The sequence below is a fragment of the Chlamydotis macqueenii genome, chromosome Z, assembly GCF_036417535.1.
Source record: "Chlamydotis macqueenii isolate bChlMac1 chromosome Z, bChlMac1.mat, whole genome shotgun sequence".
NCBI classification, from domain to species: Eukaryota; Metazoa; Chordata; class Aves; order Otidiformes; family Otididae; genus Chlamydotis; species Chlamydotis macqueenii.
The window spans coordinates 34,287,883-34,314,305 of NC_141593.1; the positions used below are offsets into that span (position 1 = coordinate 34,287,883).

General features: G+C 37.3%; 1 protein-coding gene across 1 annotated transcript in view; it reads left to right on the forward strand.

Moving 5' to 3' along the window:
• Positions 1–26,423, forward strand: part of CNTLN (centlein) — a 192,252-nt gene that overhangs the window by 47,248 nt on the left and 118,581 nt on the right. The window contains exons 7-8 of the mRNA XM_086770504.1: positions 11,329–11,491; positions 23,374–23,568. Coding sequence (XP_086626630.1) covers positions 11,329–11,491; positions 23,374–23,568 — 358 coding nt within the window. The remainder of the gene's footprint in view (positions 1–11,328; positions 11,492–23,373; positions 23,569–26,423) is intronic.

The following is a 26,423-nucleotide window of genomic DNA, read 5'->3' on the forward strand; positions in this document are numbered from 1 at the left end:
TCATTATTTCATTACCTTTAAGTCTGAATCTTTTCAAAAATACTATTATGCCACTTACAAAGCAGTACCTTGCATTACAGGTATTTTTGTGCAACAGTGTGTTTTCATGTCATTCTGTAATACAAGATGTAAAGCTTTTGGAAGTCTTAAGAGTAGATGACAGTTTGTGTAGAATCTATCTGATATATTTTGACTTGTAGTATATTATCAGTTTTTGAGTAGGGATGGACTTCAAAAATTACACTTCTATAATTAGCATTGGGTGAGAGAACTGGCAGTCTTCATGGAAGGTAACAGAATACCAATATGACATAAACATTTAATTGTAGTGCCTAAATGCCCTAAACTTGGAAAAGCTTTAAGTCTAACTTTAACTTTTTAGAGTCAAATCTTATGAGTCAGCGAAAGTCTACGTAGGCCTGTGCTAAATGTTTAAAGTGCAGTGATTTAAGCTTTATTTTAGGTCTGACACACCATTTCTTTACACTAAATCTGTAAGATTCATGCCGGATTATTTGAGTGGTGAAAAAGAAATGAAGGGTGGAATGAATGATATGAATTGACTAGACTACTGAATCCCTCAAAATTAAGGTAATGGCAGAAGACAATTCATAACTTTAAGTGGATTGTCAGGAAATTGGGCATTTTTCATTTCTTAGTTTCAGAGTCATGCCGTGTTTATCACTCCTGTGTTAGGCAAATAATTACTCCCTTTGATATTCCCTCAAACTGTGGTTATGCCTGAAGAACTGCAGTTGGGATGCAGAAATTATTGCTGTGGAGACTCCTTTTTGCTTTTCAAGCAAAACTAATTTTACTGTAGGGAGTCAATAACTAAGTCTTTTTGGAAAAAAAACTAGAAATAAGATTTTTTTGATGCCTCTGACCTAAATTATTGAAATCTTTACAGGAAAAAAAATGTCTTTTTATTTTCATATTTAAAAGGTATAATGGTTGGATTTCCAAAAGTTAATAAAAGTAAACAAGTTTAATGAGAAATTGTATTGAAAGAGACAATCATTGGAATTTGGACAATTCATCAATGGACTAACAGACTTTATTATCTTTTTAAATTGTTCTCAGAAATATATGTGTTTGTGTGGGAGGACTGGGGGGCGCAAAGAAGACTTTAATGTCAGGCAATTGAAGTTTGCAGAGTTACTGCTTGTTGGTTGTAGTTTAGGATATTGCAGACTGACTTGGACAAATCATTGAATTTAAAATTTCTCAAAATGTGTTATTCACTGCAAAACAATCTCCTAGATTTTGCCACAGGCATCTTGTTTAAATATGTAATTAAAATAAGTACCTTTTGAACATAAAGTCTGAACTTAAGGTGACAAAAAGATGGACAACATACTTTTTCTCAAGTGTTTGAAGTCTTTTTCTCTATGTTTTTCCATAAAACCAACCATCAAAATTTATGGAAAAGAGTTTGGCCAACTGATCATATGTGTTTTTCTATGTGCTCAAGTGTTTTCCTTTCTAGATACTTCAGTGGTATTGTGGTGAATGGTGGTATTTTTCCATGTTACTAGCATGTGAGTTGTACTTGACAGGTTATATATATGTATAGGTTTGATCAGTATCATTGTAATTCAATGCCTGGTAATCTTTCTTAATTAATTGTCTTTGACTACAAGTGTCTTGTTGAAATTTCTAATATGAAAAAAGAAGGCTTATGCTAAATGGCTTATATACAGTTCACCATTTCAGGCAGCAGTTTCAGTAGTTTGCAGTACAAACTAAGAATTTCAAATATTCTGTATTTTTTGTGGTACAGAATAATGAAGTTCTCCTTTTTGTCTCAGAGTGCCAGTATGTAGATAAAACTACTTTTCTGTTGGTTCTTAATGAAGAAAAAAGGTCAAAATAATAAAAGTCTTTGTAGACAAACAGTAAACTTTACTTAAAGAAAGCAACAACTCTAGAATTAAAGGAAAAAAATCTGAGAAGAAAAGTAAGTCTTTACATCTTCTCGTCTTCCTAGGTCGAGATCTTAGAACTGTGTTGACTTAATGATTGAAGCATTTGGTTTTCCCTTTTTTTTTCTAAGAGATTTTTTTTTTTAAACTTAGTCTTGTAAAAGTATCAAATTGAATACTCAATTTTCATTTACTGATCGCAGAAAATTCTTTGACAAATAGTGTGGAAAATAGCCCATCTCCCTTATTATTATCTCCAGTTTCCCATTGTGAATTTCAAACTTTTGGAGCTGAAAAAGACAACCTGATTTGCAAATCTCTCTGTTCTCCCCACTGCTCTATTTCTCCCTCCCTGTCTACTGCCTGCCTGCCTTGCCAGCCTTTCCCTTTTTTGAAAAACAAACCAGGAGCATGGTCATAATTATGAGAAGCAAGCTTTAGAGGAAGAAAGGAAAGAAACTGGCTGCTTTCATTTGGTGTCATCTTTCATATGCAGTTCAGGCAAATCCAGAAGAATACGCTTTTAGCTGACACCTTGGTAATAGTGTCTGAAATTTTTACAGTAGATACTAAAATCAGTTGGAAAATAAAGTCTCTAAGGGTCTCTGTGCAAACTGGTCTGGTGCACTGTTTCTTGTGCAATTATGACTTCTTGCTCTTCTCTGCATATCTCTGTTAGTGAGAGGTTTTTTCAGTTTAACAGCAACTATGTCTGTAGACACTAAGGTAACTGTTTCCTTTAAGCAGTCTTTTTCAGCAAATTAGCAAGGACAAAAAATTGAAGCAATACTCCAGTCTGACTCTGGTCCTGCAGAATAACAGGTGTTCTTGAAAATCCACTTCAGTTTCAGTGAAAATCTGTCACATAGACACATCTTCTGAGGTGTGGAAGACAAATTTTCAGTGAAAACAGTATTTGCAGTACCCATCCTGCACAACGGATGTCTTGAAGAAGCCACCACCTTTCTTTGTTTGCTTTAGTTTTACAAAGCACTCTCAATCACACTGGGTTTAGTTTCAAATTCCTGAAGTAGCTGCGAAACACATTTCCTGGTTGTATTTTTCATATTTGCATCAGTACAGATTTTCTGGATCTGTTTGGCCTTTCCATTTTCATGTTCTTGAGGGACATTAAATCTTTTGTTTCTGAAGATTAACTCCAATGCATCTCTGGGATTTTTGTTTTAAGATTATGCTAAATAGCAGGATTCAGAACTTTGTGTTTACTGCTGAGAACTCAGTGGTCTCTGTCTCACTGATTCAGAGCTATAGCGGAAAAATGAACCGCAAACTGAGGTTTACTTCAGTCACTGAGACTTGAGCCTTACTGTCACAAGTATCCAGGAAATCCTAAACTGTTTGTGAATACAGTAAGCTTTATTCTAAAATGAATTAGAATTTCTTGCCCCTGTGTTCTTATTGGAAGTGTGTGCCAGGACTTCATTCCTTTGATCAGTTCCTGGTGCAAATCTGTCCCTGATTATTTTACAACCACTTCTTTTGTAACAACTTCGCTGGGGGTTTTTTGCCCTCCCCTCCTCGCCTCCCCCTACCCGGCTGCTGTTGCTGTTCACCTCCATGCTGTAGACGATGAGGCAGTCAATTTTCTGCTCAGCCCTTATTTTGCTGCTCTGGGATTTTCAGGTTATTCTTTGCTGCGTGCTGTAAACCATTTCATAGATTCATAGAAGCCGTAATTCATAGTGGCTGTCACTGAGTTTTATTTCTAAACTACAGGTAATGGAATCCTATAGATTCCCTGAACTACCTCAAACCTTCTTACATTCCACTGGTAACAGGGTTAGCTGAGGTACACAGAATCCCAGCGTATTCACCAAAGGTTGGAAACAAAGCCAACAGCATTGCCCGAAGTGATGGGTGTGATGAAGATTAACTCTGTTTGCAGCACAGTTATATAGCTTCTGGAGTGGCACTAGCTACTCATTTCACTTACATCTATGGGAAGCTACAGTTTATTCTTAAACTGTTGGTATGTGCTGGACACGCAGTTTTTATTTCATGTTATCCTCTAAGGATAGGAGGAAACTTTAGTTCACACTCTTGTCAGATGTGAGCACCAGATCTCGCTCCTACTCTAAACAATAGTATGAATCTTAAATACTGTTATTGGCAGAGCAAGGTGTCAAATCTTTCAGTCTTGCTACAATCCAATTTGTAGTGTCTTCATGTAGTGTCAACCTTGCAATGTTTAAAGCAAAATCAATAAGGTTATTGTAATCTTACTTTAGTGGCTGAAAGAATTTAGTTATGCCGTTCTATTTTGACTTGAGAAAAACCTGACTGTTTTTTATAGCAGCCTTTTCCTTGTGGCTTGAAGAGTCATTTTCTGTAAATTTCTTGGTTTCCCATTGTATTCCTTCCTGTGAGTATTGATCTTGAGGTGTTAGATTAGAGCAGAGAGCTGTTTGGTTTTTTTTTGTTTTTGGTTTTTTTTTTAATTGGTGGTATCTGGTGCCTTCACTGTTAAAGGCACCATACTCACATGGTGTGTTTCTTTGTGGGGAGAGTGGGACTGGTGAGGAAAAGTAGACCTAGTAGGTGTTTCAATATTGTTTTTTCAATTAGTATTGCCGATGGTGACTTTCTTCTTAAATTTGTGTTTGCTTTTCTTTACAGTGTATAGTATATTAAAACATTTTATCAATTTGTGCTTATACTTTTATACATATATCCTACTTGTATGTGTACATACACACATCCACATACAATTTATATATTTTATGTGTAGATGTATGTATTTCTGTGTATCTGTGTATCTATGTATAGAAGTGTATATACATACATATATAGAGTGTGTATATATATATATATAGATGCACAGCTGTGTGGTGTGGTCGACATGCTGGAGGGAAGGGATGCCATCCAGAGGGACCCTGACAGGCTTGAGAGGTGGGCCCATATGAACCTCATGAAGTTCAGCAAGGTCAAGTGCAAGGTCCGGGATGGATTGAGAGTAGGCCTGAGGAGAAGGACTTAGGTGTGTGGGTTGATGAGAATCATAGAATAGTTTGGGTTGGAAGTGACCTTTAAACGTGATGTAACCCAACCCCTCTGCAAGGAGCAGGGACATCTCCAACTAGACCAGGTTGCTCAGAGCCCCGTCCAATCTCGCCTTGAATGTTTCCAGGGATGGGGCATCTACCACCTCATTGGGTAACTTGTTCCAGTATTTCACCACCCTCATTGTAAAAATTTTTTTCCTGATATCGAGACTGAATCTTTTTCCTTCCTTCTATTTTAAAACCATTACCCCTTCTCCTATCACATGAGACCCTGCTAAAGGTCTCCATGTCTTTCCTGTAAGCTCCCTTTAGGTACTGCAAGACTGTTGTAAGGTCCCCCCAGAGCCTTCTCTTCTGCAGGCTGAACAGCCCCAACTCTCTCAGCCTGTATCATCAGAGAGGTGCTCCAGCCCTCTGATCACTTTCATTGCCCTCCTCTGGACTCACTCCAACTGGTCCGTGTCCTTCTTATGCTGGGGGCTCCAGACCTCAAGACAGTCTTCCAGGTTGGGTTTCATGAGAACAGAGTAGAGGGGCAGAATCACCTCCCTTGACCTGCTGGCCACGCTTCTTTCAATGCAACTAAAGATATGGTGGACGAGAAGCTCAGCATGAGCTGGCAATGCGCACTTGCAGCCCAAAAAGTGAACTGCAGTACCTAAAGAGACCTGCAAGAAAACTGGAGAGGGACTTTTCAGAAGGGCATGTAGTGACAGAGCAAGGGGTAATGGCTTTAAACGGGAAGAGGGTAGGTTTCGATTAGACATAAGGAAGAAATCCTTTACTGTGAGGGTGGTGAGGCACTGGAACAGGTTGCTTGGAGAAGTTGTGGATGCCCTGTCTGTGGAAGTGTTCAAGGCTGGGTTCGATGGGGCTTTGAGTGACCTGACCTGGTGGAAGATGTCCCTGCCCATGGCAGAGGGGTTGGAACTAGATGATCTTTAAGGTCCCTTCCACCCAAACCATTCTATGAGTCTGTCATTCTATGAGATATTTTTAATGCTACGTATTACCTTTATTACATCTAATTTGCAATTTTTATTATTCCTTCTGTTATGTGCTTGCCCATGAGTATCATTTTACTTAGGACTTGACATCCTTCTCCTGCTACAGTGACAGGCAGGTGTCTCTCTTGTAGAGTGCTTAGTAGTTTGCTGATTTGAATAAGTGTATTAATAGATATTTTGATAAGAAATACATTTTTATCTTGTAACTTTTTTCTGATTTTGATGGGGTTGATTTTGTATACTCTACTTTAGCATGCTGCATGCAAATTAGTTACCGAATCACATAGAATCATGGAGTGACTGAGGCTGGCAGACGCCTCTGGAGATTGTGCAGTCCCATGGTTCCAGCAGGTCCAGCCCTCTGCTCGGGCAATATAATCTACAGCAAAGCCTGCCCAGAATGGTGTCCAGTTGAGTTCAAGTATTTCCAAGGAAGGAGACTCCACAACCTCTCTGGGTAGCCTATTCCAGCGTTTGACCACTCTTACAGGTTAAAAACATTTTTCTTATGTTTAACTGGAATTTCATGTGTTTAATATGTGCTCATTGCCTCTTTTCCTGTCACTGGACACCACTAAGAAGAGTCTATCTGCATCTTCTTTATAGGCTCCTGTCAGATATTTATACATGTTGATAAGATTCCCGTGAGCTTTCCCTTCTCTGGGCTGAACAGTCCTAGCTTTCCCAGCTTCTGTATTTATGACAGATTCTCCAATCCTTTCATCATCTTTGTGGTCCTTCATTGGACTTGTTGCAGTACAGCCGTGTCTCTCTTATACTGGTGAGCCCAGACTTGAATACAGCAGCAAGATGTGTCTTAACCACTTCTGAATGGAGGGGAAGGACCGCCTCCCTCCTCCTGCTAGCAACACTCTTCTCAGTGCAGCTCAGGATATCATTGGCCTTTGCCTCAAGGGCACATTACTGCCTCATGGTCATCCTGGTGTCCACCAGGATCCCCAGGGCATTTTCTGACAAGCTGCTTTCCAGCTGATCAGCCCTTAGCCTGTGCTAGTACATGGGTTATTACTCCCCATAGGCAGTAATTTGCACTTCCCTTTGAACTTCTTGAGGTTCTGATCAACCTATTTGGTCAGCCTGTTGAAGGCCCTCTGAATGGCAGCACAAACATCTGGTGGAGCAACCACTGCCTCTGTTTTTTTTACGTCAGCAAACTTGCTATGGTACACTCTGTCCATTGTCCAAGTCATTAAAGAAGTTAGTAAAAGGTATTGAACACAGTGTTGGCTGCCAGGATACTCCACTAGTGCCTGGCCTTTAACTGGACTTTGTGCCACTGATCACAACTGTTTAAGCCCAGTAGTTCAGCCAGTTTCAAGTCTGCCTTACTATCCGCTTATCTAGCTTGTACTTCATCAGTCCATCTATGGGAGACAGTGTCAAAAGCCTTACTGCAATCAAGATAAACAACATCCACAACTCTCCTCGCATCCACTGAGCTAGTAATTTCATTAGAGAAGGCTGTGTCAGGTCAGTTAAGCATTATTTCCCCTTTGTAAATTCATGATGACTACTCCTAATGATGATCTTTCCTTTATATAGTCCATCACCTTCCCAAGGATTGAGGTGAGCCTGGCTGGTCTAGTTTCTCAGATCCTGCTTCTTGAACATAGGAGTGACATGCTTTCATCCAGTCCTCAGGAACCTCCCCTGACAGCTGTGATGATTCAAGGATTATTGAGCCTCTCTCAGCACTCATAGATGCGTCATATCAAGTCCTATGGACACGTGTATGTCCAGTTTGTTTATATGTTCCCTGATCTGATCCATGGCCACTGAGACTGTGAGTCATAGGGATCTGAGATTTCTGAAGGCAAATGTTACTTTCAAAGACAGAGCTGAAGAAGACGTTGAGTGCTTTGCTATTTTTACAGTCTTTTGCTACCAGAGGCCCTACTGTTTTCAGCAGTGAGCCCATTTTATCACTTGTCTTCGTTTTGCTGCTAATGTACTTACAGAAACCTCTTGTTGCCCTTCATGTCCCTCACTATGTTGAACTTCACACAGATTTTGGCTTTCCTAACCCTATCCCTGAATGCTTAGACAGTGCCTCTAAATTCCTCTTGGTCTCCTGTCCCTGCTTCTACATCTTGTATCTTTCCTTTTACGTTTGTTTTCAGTCAGGGAAGGTTCTTGTTCATCCATGCAAGCCTCCTGCTACCTTTGGTAGCCTTCTAGCTCATGGGAATGCACCACTGTTGATCTTAGAGGAGATGATTCTTGAAAATCAACCAGCTCTCATGGACCCTTCTTCTCTCCAGGCCATTATTATATTGCATTCTTCCAGGTAGGTCCCTGGAAATGCCTGGGTTGCTTGTGCCCTGCTCTGTTGTCTCTCCAGTATATGCTGGAGTGATTCAAGTCTCCATGAAGACAAGGGCCTGCAAACATGAATCTTCTTCCAGTTTTCTGAAGAGGATTTCTTCCTTCTTCCTGATCAGAAAGGATCAGCAGGCAGCCACCGAGACATCCATGTTGGTCTGCCCAAACCTGACACACACACTCTTAGCTGGCTCTTTCCCCATTCCAAGGCAGAGTTCCATCCTTTCACAAAAAGGCCAACTTCTTACCGTCCCAGCCTGTCCTTCCTAAATAACCTGTATCTGTGCACTGCAGGACTCCAGTCATATGAGTTATCCCGCCTTGTCTCCGTGATCCCAGTGAGCCCTGCAACTGTGGACAGATCTCTAATTCTTCCTGTCATACTGTGTGGATTTGAACAGCAACATTGGATGAGTGCCCTGTTGTGCTTATTTCCCAGGAAGACTCTTAAGAGCCTCTCCCATACTGATGTCCTGTCAACACTCGCTTATTTGTGTGCATACACTTGAGGTGGTTGTCTCTGAGCCCTGTATAGTTCATCACAAGGTCTTTCCTGTCCACGCCAAGCTGTGGCCTTTGCTTGCCAGCCCAGGAATGGCGGGGAACAGTTCCTTCACTTGTTACTTGATTAATGTCTCTGTTCCCTGCTATTCCTAGTTTAAAGCTCTCCTCACCAAGTTGGCCTGTCTGTTAACAAAGGTGCTTCATTCTGTCAGTTTATTTGTATTGCAGTATGGAAGTTGAATAATTCCTGGTAAGACTGCATTGTTTCCTCCTTCCTGTTTAAAAATGAAATAAAAGAAGGTTCTCCTTGTGATTTACAGTGTAAAAATAGTACCTCATTGACTAAAGAGGATAAAAAGAGCAAGTTAAACATAGTGGTTGTGTATTTCTGTGTCTCAGTAGTTTTTCAGATTCCAACTATTTTGGTTTGTATAACATTTTACTCAAAAAAGAAAAATAAAGCAAGTTAGGATATGTGTGTGAAGAAATAGTTTGATTTTAAAATGTGACGTAATGGAATTGTGACTGAGTTTCCTTATATTTAAAAATCCTTGAATTTAACATGAGCAAACGTGTTTAACATGTGTTCTGATTGTACTGCGGTTCTTGGTGGCTGCGAAGTTTGGCTTCCCCCCTCCATCCCCTTCCCTTTAGAGTATGACTCAAAGCCTGATAAAGTCAACAGAAAAGGTTCCCATTGACCTTAATACACTTTGTGGACAGACCGTTAGAGAAGACACAATACTGTGCATTCTCAGCTGACAGACACAGATAACTGCATTGATGTTTGCACACAAATTAAAGAGCAGCAATAGAGCAGAGTGGGCTTGGCAACAGTTACTACCAGCATTTCCAACAGTATCTGAGGATTCAGTGTTATCCCTTGTTTTTCCCTTCCGCAACGAAATGAACATCTGATTGGAGAACCTGTGCAAAATTAATATAAGCTGTGTTTTAACTGCAGTACAAAGAGTGTAATTTTCTAATATATACTCACAATCAGAGAAATGAAACAAGTGCTCGTTTGGAAGCCTATCATACAAGGTGTCAGAAAGTGCTGATATATCACGGCGTCCTTATTTCTGCTGCTGTACTTGTGAATAGAATTAAATTAGTATGTATGCAGTACATACTGCAGTTATGTTTTGGTTTTGTTATGCAAAGCGTCCTTAATGCATCTCTACTGTTTTAATTTTAAGGAGCTACTTTGCGTCTCATTGAGAACAGTAGGACTTAAATACTGTTAAGTAAGCATGTCCTTAAATGTTATCCTGTACTGACCTATTAACAAACTTTTTTAAGCAGTGCTTTTAAAACAACGTGAAGTTATCTAACTGTGCTATTGTGGTACCTGGAACTTCAATTCTTATATAATTATCCAGATAGTATTTTTTGGAAAGTGCATTTTAAATTATTTCTGTGTCATTCTGCACTTTCTCAGGAAAACACAAGTAAATTGGTATTGCTGCTTAACTTCTGTACCCTAATTTTTGACTGGGCATTTCCAGCAGTATTCTAAAAATGTAATGGTAACTCTTGTTAATGATAATTCTACGCACAGAGAAGTCACACATGTATTTGAGATCACCAAGAAAATTATTTTAGAAAGTAAGGAAGAAAATTAGTTGGAGTGATAAACTTACATTTCAGTATTTGTATGTTGTACTAGTGTGAAGTGTACTTGTGAATTATACAGGGAATTAAGTAGAAAATATGTAACGAGATTAGTGGAGTGATCTGAACTTTTAACATGTGTTACAGAAAATATTCCAAGTTTTTAATAATTGTTTATAATAAGTAAGAGTTAATGATCTTCGTTTCTGCCTTAATTTCTAAGAGCTATCAGCAGTACAGTAAAATTCTCAAGCAGATAAATTATACTAGATCTGTCCTACGGTTGCATTACAACACCATTCATAGTATGATGTTTATAGAACTTTTATTGTTATGTTCTGTAATACACACTGAAGTTTACTTACTTTGCTTATGGTTCTTGCACTATGCTGTACCTGCCGAAAAAAAGTAATTTGTCAGCAGATGTACTTCATTTGTCTAGGGATTAGATGCATTTCAAAAAAAGAGACTTGCATTACACATAATTTGCAAGTTAAAAAAAAAACTTTTGCCTTTTTTGTGATGGTTCTAGTTTAAAAAGAAAATTAAATTTATTTTGCAGTCCACGTGTTCTAAATATTTTACATTTTGACACTTACTCCTAAAGAGTTAACTGAATATTGATTAGAAAGTGTTGATGGAGTAGTGAAAATCCATTTATTTTAGAGCAGTTAGAGCATTAGAAAGAAATTGAAAGGCATTCAATTTTGAAATTTAACTGTTTTGTAGATATTTTACAAAAGTATGTGATAAATATTTTATATGTAACTTCTAGTGTTTATAAGGCAATTGACAGAAAAATAAATGAAAATAGGAAGCTCATTATCTACAATAGAATTATTTTAACACAGTTGTTTAACGAAGGTCATTGTTCTTTTTTTTTAATTTCTCTTTATTGCTTGTTTTGCACAGGAAGGAGTTAGAGGAGCTGCAGAATCTTTACAGACAAAACATTGAACATACAGCACAGCAGGCTGAGCTGATAAAGCAGCTTCAGGCTCTCAATACTGATACACAAAAAGTACTGAAAGACCAAGAAGATGCTCACACAGCTGAAACAACATCATATCAAAAAGTATGTCATTCTGCTTTATGATCACAGGGCTCATTTTAATGTCCATCTGTACAATATCGATGGACAGAGTAATCAAAGCACTCTGTAATGTTGCTTCCTTTAGATCTCTGGATCTTTATTGTTACCAAAATAGAGTTGGCAGAGTAGCAGTTTATTGGCCTAATTATATTCCAGTATATATGGCTACTAGCTTACAATGAATTGATGAGCCTTAAAAATTAATATTTAGTTGCATCTAAAGAAAAATAGGAATGAATTGCCAAGCATATACATTTCTTTATGTAGTTTTGTTATCTGTGTTTTTCTTCTTCCTCTCCTAGAGCTTTCACTTACAAATCTCTATTTGATATATATAATGTAGAAGAATAAATTCCTTTCACTTGTAAATCATGTATTTATGTGTATCTCAAATAATTTTACTGGTTTAAGATGCAAAAACCCACTCTATCAAATTAGCTGGGAAGATTGTTGGCATAACAGCTTTTTTAATTGATTACTAATTAAAAAAAATTTAACTATATTTATATTTACAGAACAGATTCATATTTTCAATGAATGCTGGGAAAAAACGCTGTATTGTGAAGAGCTATCACATGTTCACTACTCAACTTCTGAGTGTAAAAAATTATATGGATGTGTTTTTCAGTCTAAGAAATACAAGAAGATGTGTTTCCTTCTTTTTTTAGAAACATTAAGAAGAAAGAAGACAAGGAAGAAGTTGTATAGACAACTTCACATACCTTTTACTAATCTTGGGACGGTTTTCTCAAATTGTGCGCTATCAGTATTAAAAAAAAAAATAGAATAGTTTGGATTGGAAAGGACCTTTAAAGGTCATCTAGTCTAACCTCTCTGCAAGGAACAGGGACATCTCCAACTAGGTCACGTTGCTCAGAGCCTCATCCAACCTGGCCTTAAATTTTTCCAGGGATGGGGCATCCACCACCACTCTGGGCAGCCTGTTCCAGTGCTCTACAGCCCTCACTGTAAAAAATTTTTTTTCTGATGTCTAATCTGAATCTACCACCTTCTATGTTAAAACCATTACCACTCACCCTATCACAACAGGCCCCACTAAAGAGTTTCTTCCCATCTTTTCTGTAAGCTCCCTTGAGGTACTGGGAGGCCGCTATAAGGTCTCCCTGGAGCTTTCTCTTCTCCAGGCTGAACAGCCCCAGCTCTGTCAGCCTGTCCTCATAGGAGAGGTTCTCCAGCCCTCTGATCATCTTTGTGGTCCTCCTGGACTCCCATGTCCTTACGTTAGGGGCTCCAGAGCTGGGCACAGTACTCCAGGTGGCATCTCACCAGAGCAGAGTAGAGGGGCAGAATCACCTCCCTTAGCCTTCTGGCCACGCCTTTTCTGATGCAGCCTAGGATGCAGCTGGCTTTCAGGGCTGCAAGCGCACATTGCTGGCTCCTGTTGAGCTTCTTGTACACTCGCACTCCCAAGTCCTTCTCCTCAGGGCTGCTCTCAAGCTATTCTCCGCCCAGCCTGTATTTGTGCTTGGGGTTGCCCTGACCCATGTGCAGGACCTTGCACTTGGCTTTGTTGAACTTCATGGGGTTCATATGGACCCAACTCTCCAGCCTGTCAAGGTCCCTCTGGATGGCATCCCTTCCCTCCAGTGTGTTGCTGGCACCACACAGTTTGGTGTCATCGGTGAACTTGCTGACAGTGCCCTCAATCCCACTGTCCATGTCACTAACAAAGGTGTTAAACAGGGCCAGAGGAACGCCACTCATCACCAGTCTCCACCTGGACATTGAGCTGTTGACTTCAACTCTTTGAGTGCAACCATCCAGCCAATTCCTTATCCACTGAGTAGTCCATCCGTCAAATCCATGTCTCTCCAATTTAGAGACAAGGATGTTGTGTTGGACAGTGAAATATTTTGCAGAATTCCGTGTAGATTATGTCAGTTGCTGCTCCCTTATCCACCAACGCTGTACTGCCATCATAGAAAGCCACGAAATTTGTCAGGCACAATTTACCGTTAGTGAAGCCATGTTGACTGTCATCAATCACCTCCTTATTTTTCATGCACCTTAGAATATTTTCCCTGTACCATCTTATTTAGAGTATGCAGCTTGTGATAAAATTGTGAAGCTTTGTCTAAGTCAAGCCAGAGTCATTACGGTCTTTCTAAAGATGTGTTTGGTTAACATTATATAGTGTGTATTGCCCACCACATTCTTGTATGCTTGACTCTACACAAGTTTAAAATCTATTGTCACTGCAGTCAATTATAAGTCTTTTATTTGTTACAATAGTAACTCAGGTAAGTTACAGGTAGACTCCCATCAAAATTGTTCAGAACACGTACAAGGCAGGGGAGATCTACTTATCTGGGGCAAGGCAAATTAAATAATATTTTTTTTTTAATACCGAATGTAGGTATCAGAAGTTACTATTTCTTTCATTTTTTTTTTATTCTGCAGTCGATGCTTCTGTAGGTATAAAATGGATCCTTTAGTTACTTAAAAAAAAAAAGTCACAAATGAAGATAACATGAACTCTCTTCTTCAATGTTTATAAGATAGTATTCTTCCAGACTAGTTGTACAACTTATGAAAGAAAATAAAACTGGGTTTTCATGAAACTATTTTAAAGCATGACAGAACTCTTTGTAAAGGTTATTTTACCTTGCATAATAGTGATTTTACCAGTATTACTTATTTGGGAAAGATTTTAATCTGTCCTATGAAAAATATTTTTTCCATTATACATTGCTTATCTGTTACAGAAAATTGATATATGTGGGTATACTTACATAGCTATAGAGGCAAGCCACTTCTAAACTGGACTTGGCGCAGATAATCCTGAAATTTGCTGGTTTGGCGGTGCTGAATTTGATATTTTTCCAACATGGAGGAGTAGGTTTGCTTCTTAAACCACCAAAAGCCAACTCAAATATTCTGAAATGACAAGCTGTCTTTTTGTAAAATATGAAAATATCTAATACACCTGCAAAAAAATACGTTCTCTTTGTTTTTTGTAGAAATATGTTTTTAAAAGTATCTATATATTAAAAAAGTAAAAAAAACCTCCAAGTTTCAAAAAAAAGTCCCCTTTTTCCCTAAAAAAAAAAGTGGAATAGATCTAACGTTTGTAGCACATTGAGTTAAGAGAACTTTGGAGGGGAAAAGAAGTTCCTTGATCATGACAATCCTCCTCTATACTTCCACTTAGGAGAACTGTATAAAATACCCAACTATACTTGCTTCAAAGTTACATGCGTTTTCCAAAACACAAGATATGCAGTCCTACTGAAGTCACAGCAGGCCTTTGGAAAACTCAGCAACTATAAAAATAATACAAATGCCTGTTTTTCCCTTGAATGAAAAAGGCAAACTGTTGCAGACAAATGGGTGTTCTGTGTGTCTTCCATGCATTAATAATATGCAGGCTGCAACAGCTAGATAAGGATGTGTCAGCTATTCTGTAGACATATTCACAAAGGAATATTTTCCTATTCCTCCGAATGGCATTGAGCCTATCGGTGTGTACATCCTATGATATATTGTCCCTTACAGCAAGATCAATGACCTCTCTGTTAGTGGTCAGATAGGCAGTACATGCTATAGCTCAGGCAATGTGGTTGGCTCACATATTCCAAGTTCATCTTAACAGTCTGCCATTTAGGAAGAAGCGCTCTTTGTGCCATGTTAATGCATAGTACGAAACAGTAAACTGAATAAAAGAAGAAACATTTCTGATACACCAGATCAGGGTCATGAACTTATGCTGGTTTATATGTAAATCCACTGAGGACCACAAACTTTCAAGTCTAGCTGTTGTGGGCAGCATACGGACATGGAGGTCTGTGTCTATTTTATCGAGTTGAGTTGTGTTGACATACTGCTACTTTTTTTTTTTTTTTTTTTTTTTTTTTTTTGAGTACAGATTTTGAGGGTGCTATGTTCTACAATAACTGCTTCACATTAGAGTGTTTATGGAAACAAATTGGTATGTATTTCATATTGCAGCTGTAGTACTCATTCTCAAGGATAGGGAACATTTTTCTAAAATGTATAGCATCTGTTTTAGTGGTCCCAAATGCTCCAGGGACTTCATTCCTGTGCTGGATTTAATGAGACTCAATAGATTTGTCCTCACCAACAATTTCAAGGTGGAGAGACTTCAATCAATACGAGAGATAATAAGACAAGAAGAGATTCTGAACTCTTTAGCCAGCTTATCACAGTTTTTTGAAATTTACAATTTAGGGCCTTTGTTTTCATAATGTAGTACTTTCCCTTGATCTGATGTGGCCTTTAGGTTCCTTGTTAATCATACTGATTAAAAATCTCTTAGTAGAAGGCCCTTTTAGTGAAGTGGAAATACCGTTATGTGTCATTAAATAGGAAATTGTAATTCATGTCCTGGAACTCAGCTCCTGGAAAAACAAAGAGAGAATACTGTGGGTAGTAGTACAGTATGTGTCTGTGATGGAGAAAAACATTCTCAGTGTTTAGATTTTTGGCATAATTAGCAAACAGAGTAAGAGTTTTCAGTTATAAGGCATTGCTGAAGTCTGTATCAAGTGCCCTAGAAAGTAAATAAAAACAGGATAGTGTCAAATACATTTTCAGATGTTACGGTTAATTTTGTGCCAGAAGTTGCGTTTGCTAGTCCTTCTTATGGTGTCAGTGTGTGGAGATAGTTTGCTTTCCTTCAAGCCTGAGAAAGTGTAATCAGAAGCCAAGTTAGTAGCTTTGCCATCTTAAAGTTAAGTTTTACCAGTTCCAGTCTTTTTTGTGGCTGCAACAACCTTTAAGCATAGTTAAAAATCACATAAGTGTGTTTATTTTTGTGTAAGCAGCATTAAATTCACTATATATAAATTAAAGCCATATAGATGTGTAAAATGCAGGTTTTTCCTCAAATTGTAATGAAAAACATAAGTTCTTTCACGCATGATGAGAGCTGAGAAAAACTAACGTTTCAGTCAAATGTGCTGAAGCCCACATCAGTAGTAGATGAATCATCATTTTTGTAGTCCTCTTTGTGAAAGGTGTGAGAAACTCAGATCTTTAATGAAGATTATCTCACACTTCATTTAAAGCTTTGATGATGTTTTCTGTTGTTGGGAAGTGTGTTAATTAGGTTAGTCTACGTATTTCTTGTATACCATACACTAGTACAGTTGTTCACATGCTAGCACGTAGATTTTGGCATCAGATTTGCCCATAGGTTGAAGTTGAAGAAATCCCAGGTAGACTCTGGTTCTTTCAGGGTGATGTTAAACTCTGCACTGACAGGCAGTGGTTTTCATGCTTGAAAAACCCTGTACTGACATTCTTAGTGTGCTATAGTTCCTGTGCATAATGGTGTAGACTGGTATCTGCAGAATGCTTAAGTATTTAGGAAAAAAATAAGTAAATAATCTATAATTCTAAATCTGTCACTAATGTATGCAAACCACGGTCTTAATGTTTCTGGCAATGATAATGTACATCTCAGCTCATACAATATGAGAGTTGTAAATGAAAGAAATTTTGTAAACTGATGACACAGTGCAAGAGCAGTTGCACATCAGGAAAGGAAGAAAAATCTTAAGATTAAGCTTACTTAAATATGTCTTTGAGTAATGCCAATTTGTAATTCTGATTAGGATGAAAGATTTAAATGTATCTGAATTTTGCGTACAACCAGATTGATCCCACAATGGAGGGTTTTAAATGATACCGTTTGCAGTATGAGTTATTAACATTTTCTTGCTTTTTCTGCATTAACTGAAACTGGTGTCCTTCACAAGCCTGCTGAGTGTTCTCTAACAGTACGCTATATAGAGAGAAGAAATCTAAATAGGGTTTGGTAACATTTAACAGAAAAGTTGCTGATAAACACAGCCTTTTGAGAGAAATGTGTCAAAATTTTTATATATTCAAAAAAGCAATCCAAAAACCCCACTGTTAGATAGCCATATCAACACAAGGTGTTAAACAAAACTGATTAGAGGGATGAGTACTGGACGGCTACATTCCAGGGAAGGGCGAGGAATCGGAGAACAGGAAATACTGGATTCATTGATGTAAATAGACTAATCGGTTTGAATTTTTGCAGTAACAACACTAATGAAAAAGACTGAAATGTCCTTTTCTTTTATATTGTCTTCTGTTATTTTTGAGAAGGTATGTTGCTAAAGTTATCCATTTTACATGGTTTCCAAAACAACCGTGGTATTTGCAATTATGTATTACCATAAAGTTGAGGAAAGCACATTTTCTCTTTTGGATTATACTAGTGACTCTTGCTTGCCTGTTGTCTGATGTTACTTACATCCATTCTGTACTTTCTTTCTGGCTTTCTTCTTAACCTTTCACTTGTGTCTGACGTTTTTCTCTTGTGTTGTAGATAAGCTTCGTAGTCTCTCGTCTTAAATAATCACTCTACCTCTGCTTTAAAATTAAATGCTGTGAATGTTCTCTATACAGTCTGGAGTGCCTCTTCAGTTTCACCCTAGTGCTTCTCCAGCTGATTTTTGCCTTTGCCATTTTCAAATTCTCATAAACAGCACGATCTGCTAACATGGATTTCTGTGATGCTGCTGTAATAGTTTCCCTTAGAGTTTTATTGTGTCTTAATTTAGACAAAATTTTTTTCACTTATGTCATCACTGTATGTTCAATATTACTGTATGTTCCAGTTCATTTATTCAGATCTCTGTAATACACCATTTTTTAGAATGTGAGCATTTAGATAAAACACTTAATGTAGGAAAATACTTATTTTATATGCAGTGTATATAATTGACTACTATTGCAATTTAATGGAGGGTTTTCCCTCAGTGTTAGTTCCTCACAGGAGTATACTTCTGAAGAAAATCTGCCAAGTGTCCCCACTTTTTGTGCTTTAGCTGCTGTCATTGAAAAGTCTATGAGAGCATTAACTAGATACCTTTTGGATTATGGAACTGGAAATTATTTTGGAACTGGAAAATGTATCCCAGCTGTTAATTGGTGTTCAGTACATAGGAGGAGTCTAAACCGAGTTTAGAAGAAATCCTGCACACTTGTATAATGTCAGTGGTAGTCATTTGTGTCAACTATTTCACTCTGCAGTTATTTTCCAGTTGCACTATGATTCTGGCTAACGTACAATACAACGAATAGCATGGGTTAATTATTTAGTTTTACTAGGTTTTGTTGGAATTCCTCAACTTTCCTTGGTGTGATCTAACTTAATTTTTGCATCATATATATTTAATGTATATCCATACTTTACCTCACTCCACTGTGTTAAATATTTTCTGTCACAGGTGGCCAAGCTTTAGAGTCACATCTTTTGGTTCTACTGGAAGTCTTAGCTTTGATCTGGCTTTTTTAGGTTACTTGATGACATCAAGGTCCTGCACATGGTTCGGGGCAATCCCAGGTACAAATAGAGGCTGGGCAGGGAATGGATTGAGAGCAGCTCTGAGGAGAAGGACTTGGGGGTACTGGTGGACAAGAATCTCAACATGAGCTGGCGTTGTGTGCTTGCAGCCCTGAAAGCCAGCTGCATCCTGGGCTGCATCAAAAGGAGTGTGGCCAGCAGGTCAAGGGAGGTGATTCTTCCCCTCTACTCTGCTCTGGTGAGACCCCACCTGGAGTACTGTGTCCACCTCTGGAGCCCCCAAAATCAGAAGGAGATGGACCTGTTGGAGTCCAGAGGAGGGCAATGAAGATGATCAGAGTGCTGGAGCACCTCTCCTGTGAGGACAGGCTGAGAGAGTTGGGGCTGTTCAGCCTGGAAAAGAGAAGGTTGTGAGAAGGTTGTAGCAGCCTTCTAGTAGTTAAAGGGGCCTACAGGAAAGATGGGGAGAAATGCTTTAGCAGGCCCTGTTGTGATAGGATGAGCGGTAGTGATTTTAAAATAGAAGGAGGTAGATTCAGATTATACTGTAGGAAAAAATTTTTTACAATGAAGGTGGTGGAACACTGGAACAGGTTGCCCAGAGAGGTGGTAGCTGCCCCATTCCTGGAAATATTCGAGGCCAGCTTATAGGGGTCTCTGAGCAACCTGATCTGGTTGGAGATGTCCCTGCTTCTTGCAGGTAGGTTGGATTAGACGACCTATTGAGGTGGTGGATGCCCCATCCCTGGAAACATTCAAGGCCAGGTTGGATGAGGCTCTGAGCAACCTGATCTAGTCGGGCATGTCCCTGGTGCTTACAGGGGGGTTGGACTAGATGACTTTTGAAGGTCTCTTCCAACCCTAACCATTCTATGATTCTATGACCTTTAAAGGTCTCTTCCAACCTATTCTATGATCAAGGACATTTATTGTTCTAATGAAGGTTTTTGTTTTAAGTAACTCTTCAAAGATCTAGCAGAAAGTGTTGTCTGGTAAAATCAGTTAAATCAATATAGGAAATTGTTAGGGTAACTGAGAAATATGGGATAGTTTATTTTGTGTATTTCAGCTGAGTTACTCTTCTTTCCTGACTGATAAGTAATGCTCTTGTGTCATATAGACTAAATTTATTACAGTGTACTGATTTCAGATACTTTTAATCTTTTTAATTTGTTTTTAGGTACCTTTGCCTGTAATGGTCTATGTTGCCTGTCTGAGAAAGGACCTCTCTAAGACATTAGAAACAGATTCTCAAAATACAGTTAGTGCAACTTTTTTTTTTTGCAGAGTACAGTTTTATGTCACTGGCTCTTGCCTTTTTTTTTTTTTTTTTTTTCTTGGTATTAACTACCAAATTTCGTATAATGTATGAAGATTTAAAATATTTTCCTTTTTCTTTCTGTCTTGTAAAGAGAAATATTTTTTATATCTCTTCTTGGGGATTAAATGATTTCCTGGGTAAATCTCATGTCTTATTGACATTCAAGTAAGGTATAACCACTCATTTATGTACTGTCAAGATTTCAGTCCTCTTTCTGTGAAGCTTGCTAGTTCTGAGATAAATAATTTACAATATTTGTGTCTTTCTTTTGGATTTTCTACTCAATGTTCTATCTCTACTCCTCTGATCTCCATTTTACGTCTTGCCTCTCTACACCTGACTTTCTGTATCTTTATTAATGGTAGACCTGTTTCACCGTGCTGTGCGATTCTGGGATGTGCTTACTGCTGTGTGATTAAATGTGGTGCCTCTTCTAAAACAAGGTCAGGAATAAGCAGAAGACCCCCAAATAATCCCATGTAAACATTAATCATGTATTTAATCCACAAAACAATGTATGTTTATAAATTAAAAGATAGGGAGCCAAATGGAAATTTGGAAGCTGTTCTAATTTTCTGTGGACAGTAGATAAAACTATTTATTTTCATACAGATAATTTTCATTTTGAAATTTGCTGAAGTTAACTACGATAAAAAAAAGCCCTAAGTCCTACAAAATAGTACGTTGGTGGTTTTTAAAAAAATACATAAACCTCACTGTAAAAAGATGAATGATGTGAATGTGGTTTTTGCATATGGCTTTTACATAGTTTTATACTTGAAATATATGTGTTTTGTTATTGCTGTTTTCAAAGCAGGAAAGGTTGGAAAAGTTTATGCAAGTAAAAAGGCATGCTATTTGTCTTGTCCTGACAAATGCTGACTACCAAAAATACCCATTAGCTACGTTAGGGGATGTGGCTGCCAGCTAGGAAAAAGCATCATATTTTTGATGTTCTCCATTCATCTTACTAGGATGTTACCTTTCAGATACTATAATTACAACCACTTAAGTGCTGCTAGTCATAAAACCAGCAAATTGTCATACCAGTATGATCTAGCTAATGAGCTTATATAGTTATAGCTGGACGTAACTATGTCTTGATGTTCCATTCATTTGGAAGGATATTATCTAAAGATAAAGTGCATGTCTTTGATAAATGAACTGTTTATTTTCCTGTGAGATACTTACTGATTTCCATAAGATATTGGCTAATCTTGAGCTTGCATCTCTAGAGATGATCTAAGCTTTCTTAAATATATAAGAAAGATTCAGTAGGCACAGACATTTCAATGTAAAAGTTCAATTTATAAGACTCAGAGTCATTCAAAATATCAATATATCTAGACTTCAAATTAATTTTACCTGAGAGATATAATCTCTGATCTGCTTTGGAAATAGGCAAGAATTCATTTACTTTGTCCTGAATGGACTTTGAGAGCCTATGAGAGTAGAAAATGATAGGAGAAGGGAAAGGAAGGGAGATTTTTGTTTACAAATTTCTCAGAAAGTGTTAGGTAGACTTTCCAAATCTAAAAGTTGTGATTGTTTTTCAGAGGTTTTAACTTTTAAATGATGTAAGCAGATGAAAGGGAGAAAGAAGTGTATCATTTAAGTAACGCTGACAAGACGGAGAGTAAAATGAAGAGTAAAATAATATTTTTACAAGTGAAAATACATGTATCAATTCTGTGTACTTATAAACATTATTGATAGATTTGGAAATTCTAATTTTCGTATTTAATTAGTTTATTTTGGATGGAATGGCAGAAATGGATTTTCCAAAGAAAACTGTCAGCTGTAGAAGTACATGCCTTCTACAGATTATTTTATGGTAGAATAAATAGTTGGAGGAAATATTGTTTATTTTGAGAAAAAAAGGACGATCAAAGGAATGAAAAACAGAAATGAAGAGAGAGTAGTGTATGCTTAGGCAATAAAGCTGTAGAGTCATGTATTTCCTTCGGAATCTGTAATGTTGTTTATTCAGCTATGGGTTTATTTTTCAAACTTTTTTAATGAAAAGCTTATTTTGTTTTAAACAGTTTTCAAATGTTTGTATTGAAAAAGAAAGATAAAAATAGAGGGATGAGGTAGTTGTTTATTTCTCTTACTCTTGCAAAATAAGTTCTCTGTGTCACTTAGCATGTACTGTTAGTTATTACTTAGGTGTAGTTCTAGAAATTCTTTCTGTACATGGAGTCTTCTAAAGCAATTGCAGAATAAATACAATATTCTGGTTTCAGCAAGAACAGTTGAATGTTCAGCCAATGGTAAGAGCTTCTAATATCATCTCTGGGTTTTATAGTTAATGTAGAAAAAATTCCCACAGAATAATTGTAAGAAAGATGAGGAGAAACTCTTTAGCAAGACCTGTTGTATTTTAAAATGGAGGGAGGTAGATTCAGTCTTGATATAAGGAAAAAAATTTTTCCAATGAGGGTGGTAGAATACTGGAAGAGGTTGCCCAGAGAGGTGGTGGGTGCCCCATCCCTGGGAATGTTCAAGGCCAGGTTGGAGGGGGCTCTGAGCAACCTGATCTAGTGGGGGATGTCCCTACTCCTTGCAGGGAGTTGGACTAGATGACCTTTAAAGGTCCCTTCCAACCCAAAGTATTCTATGATTCTAGTTACTTAAACAACCATTTTATACTTTGTACAAAATGCAGTAGGCATTAGTGGATTCACTGTTTTGCTATCCAAGCTTTAATAAAAATGTTGGTTTCAAAAGACCAAATCACTCTATAAAGGATAAAGATGGTACTTGGTTTTCTTGTTCCTTTAATTTCATTCCCAGGACAGAGGTTTCATTTTTTTTTGCCTATTCTCAAGAAAGAATTTATTTTTCTTTTCTATTTTCTGTATTTTACATAATCTGATCAAGACGTAAAATAAATCTTAATTTTTAGGTGTCCATTGCTATTCATAAATGCCATTTAAAAGCAACTGAAACTGATAATATTCTAATATAAGTTGTGTTTTTCTGGAAGAACATCTTTCAAACTTCACATTTTGGTGATTGTTGCAGTAGTTATTTTCAAATGGTAGAGAGTGTGACAGGAAGCAGGAGGACAAGAAGTGTGAAAGAATTGTCAAAACAAAAGAGAGAGGATGATCTTTCTGGACAAGTTACTTAAATTATACTTTCTCTCCTCTGCTATTTATATGGCTATCTACATTTAAGTTGTTTTTAATCCTGTTATTTCTCTTCTCCCCCTCATAGCTTTATAACGAATTGACTTTATGTTTTGAAACTGTTAAAACAAGTGAAATTCAACTGCAGCAAAGCTGTGCCTGTCTTCAGGATCAATTACTTGGAAAAGATCAAAAGATTTGTCAGTTAGAAGAGCAACTTCAGCAGGCTCGTGATGCTTTAAATGCAGCACATCAGAATTCTTCTGCAAAATATGCTGTACAGGTGAGTCCAGTTCTGGAATAATAAAAGTTGTTTCTTCTTGTTTTAAATTAAGCTTCTGTACCAGACAGTTTTAAAGGAAATTGCAGGGATTTTTTTTTTTTTTCCCAAGAAAAACTGTGCAACTATGCTGTTGCGATAGTGTAACTGTTTCTGCTGTTGCTAGTAGAAAGTACTTCCAATTAAATCTGTCCTGGAAGAGAAGTGAGACACTTATTTATATTCTTTAACAAAGACACCAAAAATAGAAATAAAACCAAAATTATTTTTTTCCTGGAAACAAATTCCTAGAAAAAAATTGTGACGTTTCTGCATTTCCTCTGTGAAAATGAAATGTATTGATCCTGATTTGTTTTGTTGTTTCTGACCATGCAGCTAAACTTTAGATCATAGATCTAAAGAAATATTATGGTGGGGAGAAATATTTATCTAAAAATTTCTAAGCTTTAATGTGCCATTTGGAACTACTGTAATAAATCTGTCACTCGCAGGCCTCCAACTTTACAAGTGTGCCAAACCTCACACTTATACCGCTGACATTTTCCAAAGGCCAGTTTATAACTGAAAGTGAGTTTGAAAGGCTTTGAAATTATCTACCCACAATGCTTATGTAAACTCTGTTGTGTAGTTTGTTCTATAGATTTGTCAATGAAATGTTCTTATGCATTTCATTTTACTAGCACTCTTTCCCTTGATTAAGCAGAGAGGGCAAAATATGCTCGTTAAGTGCAAAACTTCACTTAACGTGTGTAGGTAAGGTAGATCTGTAATCAAGGATTATATTCATGAGCCCAAAGGAACCTGAATATTAGAAAAAAACATAGTGTTTAATTCCTCAAAGTTTGTGTAAGTAGTAATCTGCTGTGAAAAAGAAAAATCACAGGATACAGTTTGTCCTGTATATGTTCATGATGGTAATTCCAGAGTTAATATTCTAATTTTATCCAGAGTGTTACTTGTTTATCATAAGATTCTTAACTCGTATTTTGTATGATTTTTAAAGTTCCCCTTAATCTAATGATTTGATAACTTTTTTTTCACGAATGATAAAATACATTATTTTAAGTCTTTCTTGTGGAGTGTTTACCTTTTGATATATTCTTGACCTTTTTCTAAATCTTAAAAAACAATTGTTTTTTTAATCTTGTAGAAAATTTATTTTTTTTTATTATAAAAGCTTTTATTACATCTCTGGATTATATTTCCTGAGGTTAAGCGGGCCTTTGTTGTGCTTTTGAAGTGATTTGGAATGCTTTCCTCCATGTACAACACCCATATTGTATAACCTGGGTATTGTATGACAGTTTATTATACAGTCACACCATATCCCATGTGGACCTGGTGTAAATATTTGGCATTGGCTTTTGTCTTTATTATCCTGAATAGCTTTGTAGTAATAGAAAATTTTGTTACTATGCTAGCCCTCTACATTTCTATATTTTTTGAACATGTGGGACACCACAGGTGACTCCCACTGAGTAAACTAAGCATTTATTGCTATTACTTATTTCTCATAATTAAAGCAATTCTTTAACTCTATATTTTTTTCTCCCCTTAAAATACAGCAGCTGGGTTTCTTTAAGAGATGCCAGTGTGGAGCTTTGCTGAAATCCGTTTCAAATCCAAGTAGACAATTTCACTTGGATCAATTTTGTTTACTTCTTAAAAGAACTTTAGGAAATGTCTAAGGTTAAGAGTAAGACTATTTTAGAAGCTAGTGACAACCTACAATTGGTTATTCAACTTTATACTTGAATTAATTTGGATTTTTTATGTGAATCACATCCAGTGTGAATTGTTGCTGTTTCTTTTGTGGATTTATTCCGTGTCTCCTAGTAGCGCCTGAACTTGAAGTACGTTAACCAGTCTACACCATATAAATTAGGATCCAAATGTGAAGCAGTCCTTAGTTACTTAGTGGTGAACAACAGTGCAAATAATTATTTTCCTACAGCCTTCTGTTGGCTTTCTGCTATGTTTCCATTTTGATGCTATCTCAGCCTTTTAGACTCTGTGGCACTCTCCCTGTTCCCAGTGTGTTTGAAGGAGTGTACTTGTTATGGTTATTCAGAGATTTTGCCGTAGGTTCAGTCTGACCTTCTACAGAAGTCTGCCAGTTGAACATTTATGTGATCTGTCACAAAGTCAGTCAGGTATTTACAATGCTAGTGGAGAAGACATAGTAGGAAGCAAAAGCAGACAATTTATGATAGTAAACATAATGTAGTTAAGCTGAATGCAGTGTATGAACCTTCATTTTCCGGTAAATTAATCTTAAACCAGGCTGTGATCAGACAAATGATTAATGTTACTGAAGCAGCCTCCAAGGGAAGGAAGTGCACGTAGGTAATGTCCATAGTTGCTAGATTTGTAGGAGAACCGAGAAATTAAGCAGTATGTGCTTATGTGCTTAACATGCTTAGTATTTTCTCTTGACTAAATTTCTTCCATTCTGCTATAGCAAATATCCCAAACTTTGTTGACGTGCAATCTTACTGTGGTTGAAAGGCCAGAGTATGCCTTTTGGAATATATTGTAATGCTCATTATTGACTACATTTTGGTGACAGACGAATTTCCCTTTACCAACTTTGCTATCTTGCATAAGTGTTAGAAAGGTAATGATTATTGTGTGGTTACACAGCTGGGAGTTCTGCAGGGGAAAAAAGTGATTACCTATTGTTGCTTCTGTGACCTGTTAGATAACCAGAATCCTGGTTGTTCATGAAGTTCGGAAGTTAAATGGGATTAAGAGAACCTCCTAACTCATTCTGCTGTCCCTTAATAGAACAGGACAGATTTGGAATAGAGGCTTAATTAACAGGACACCAACACAATGTAGGTATCTACTGGTTTTCC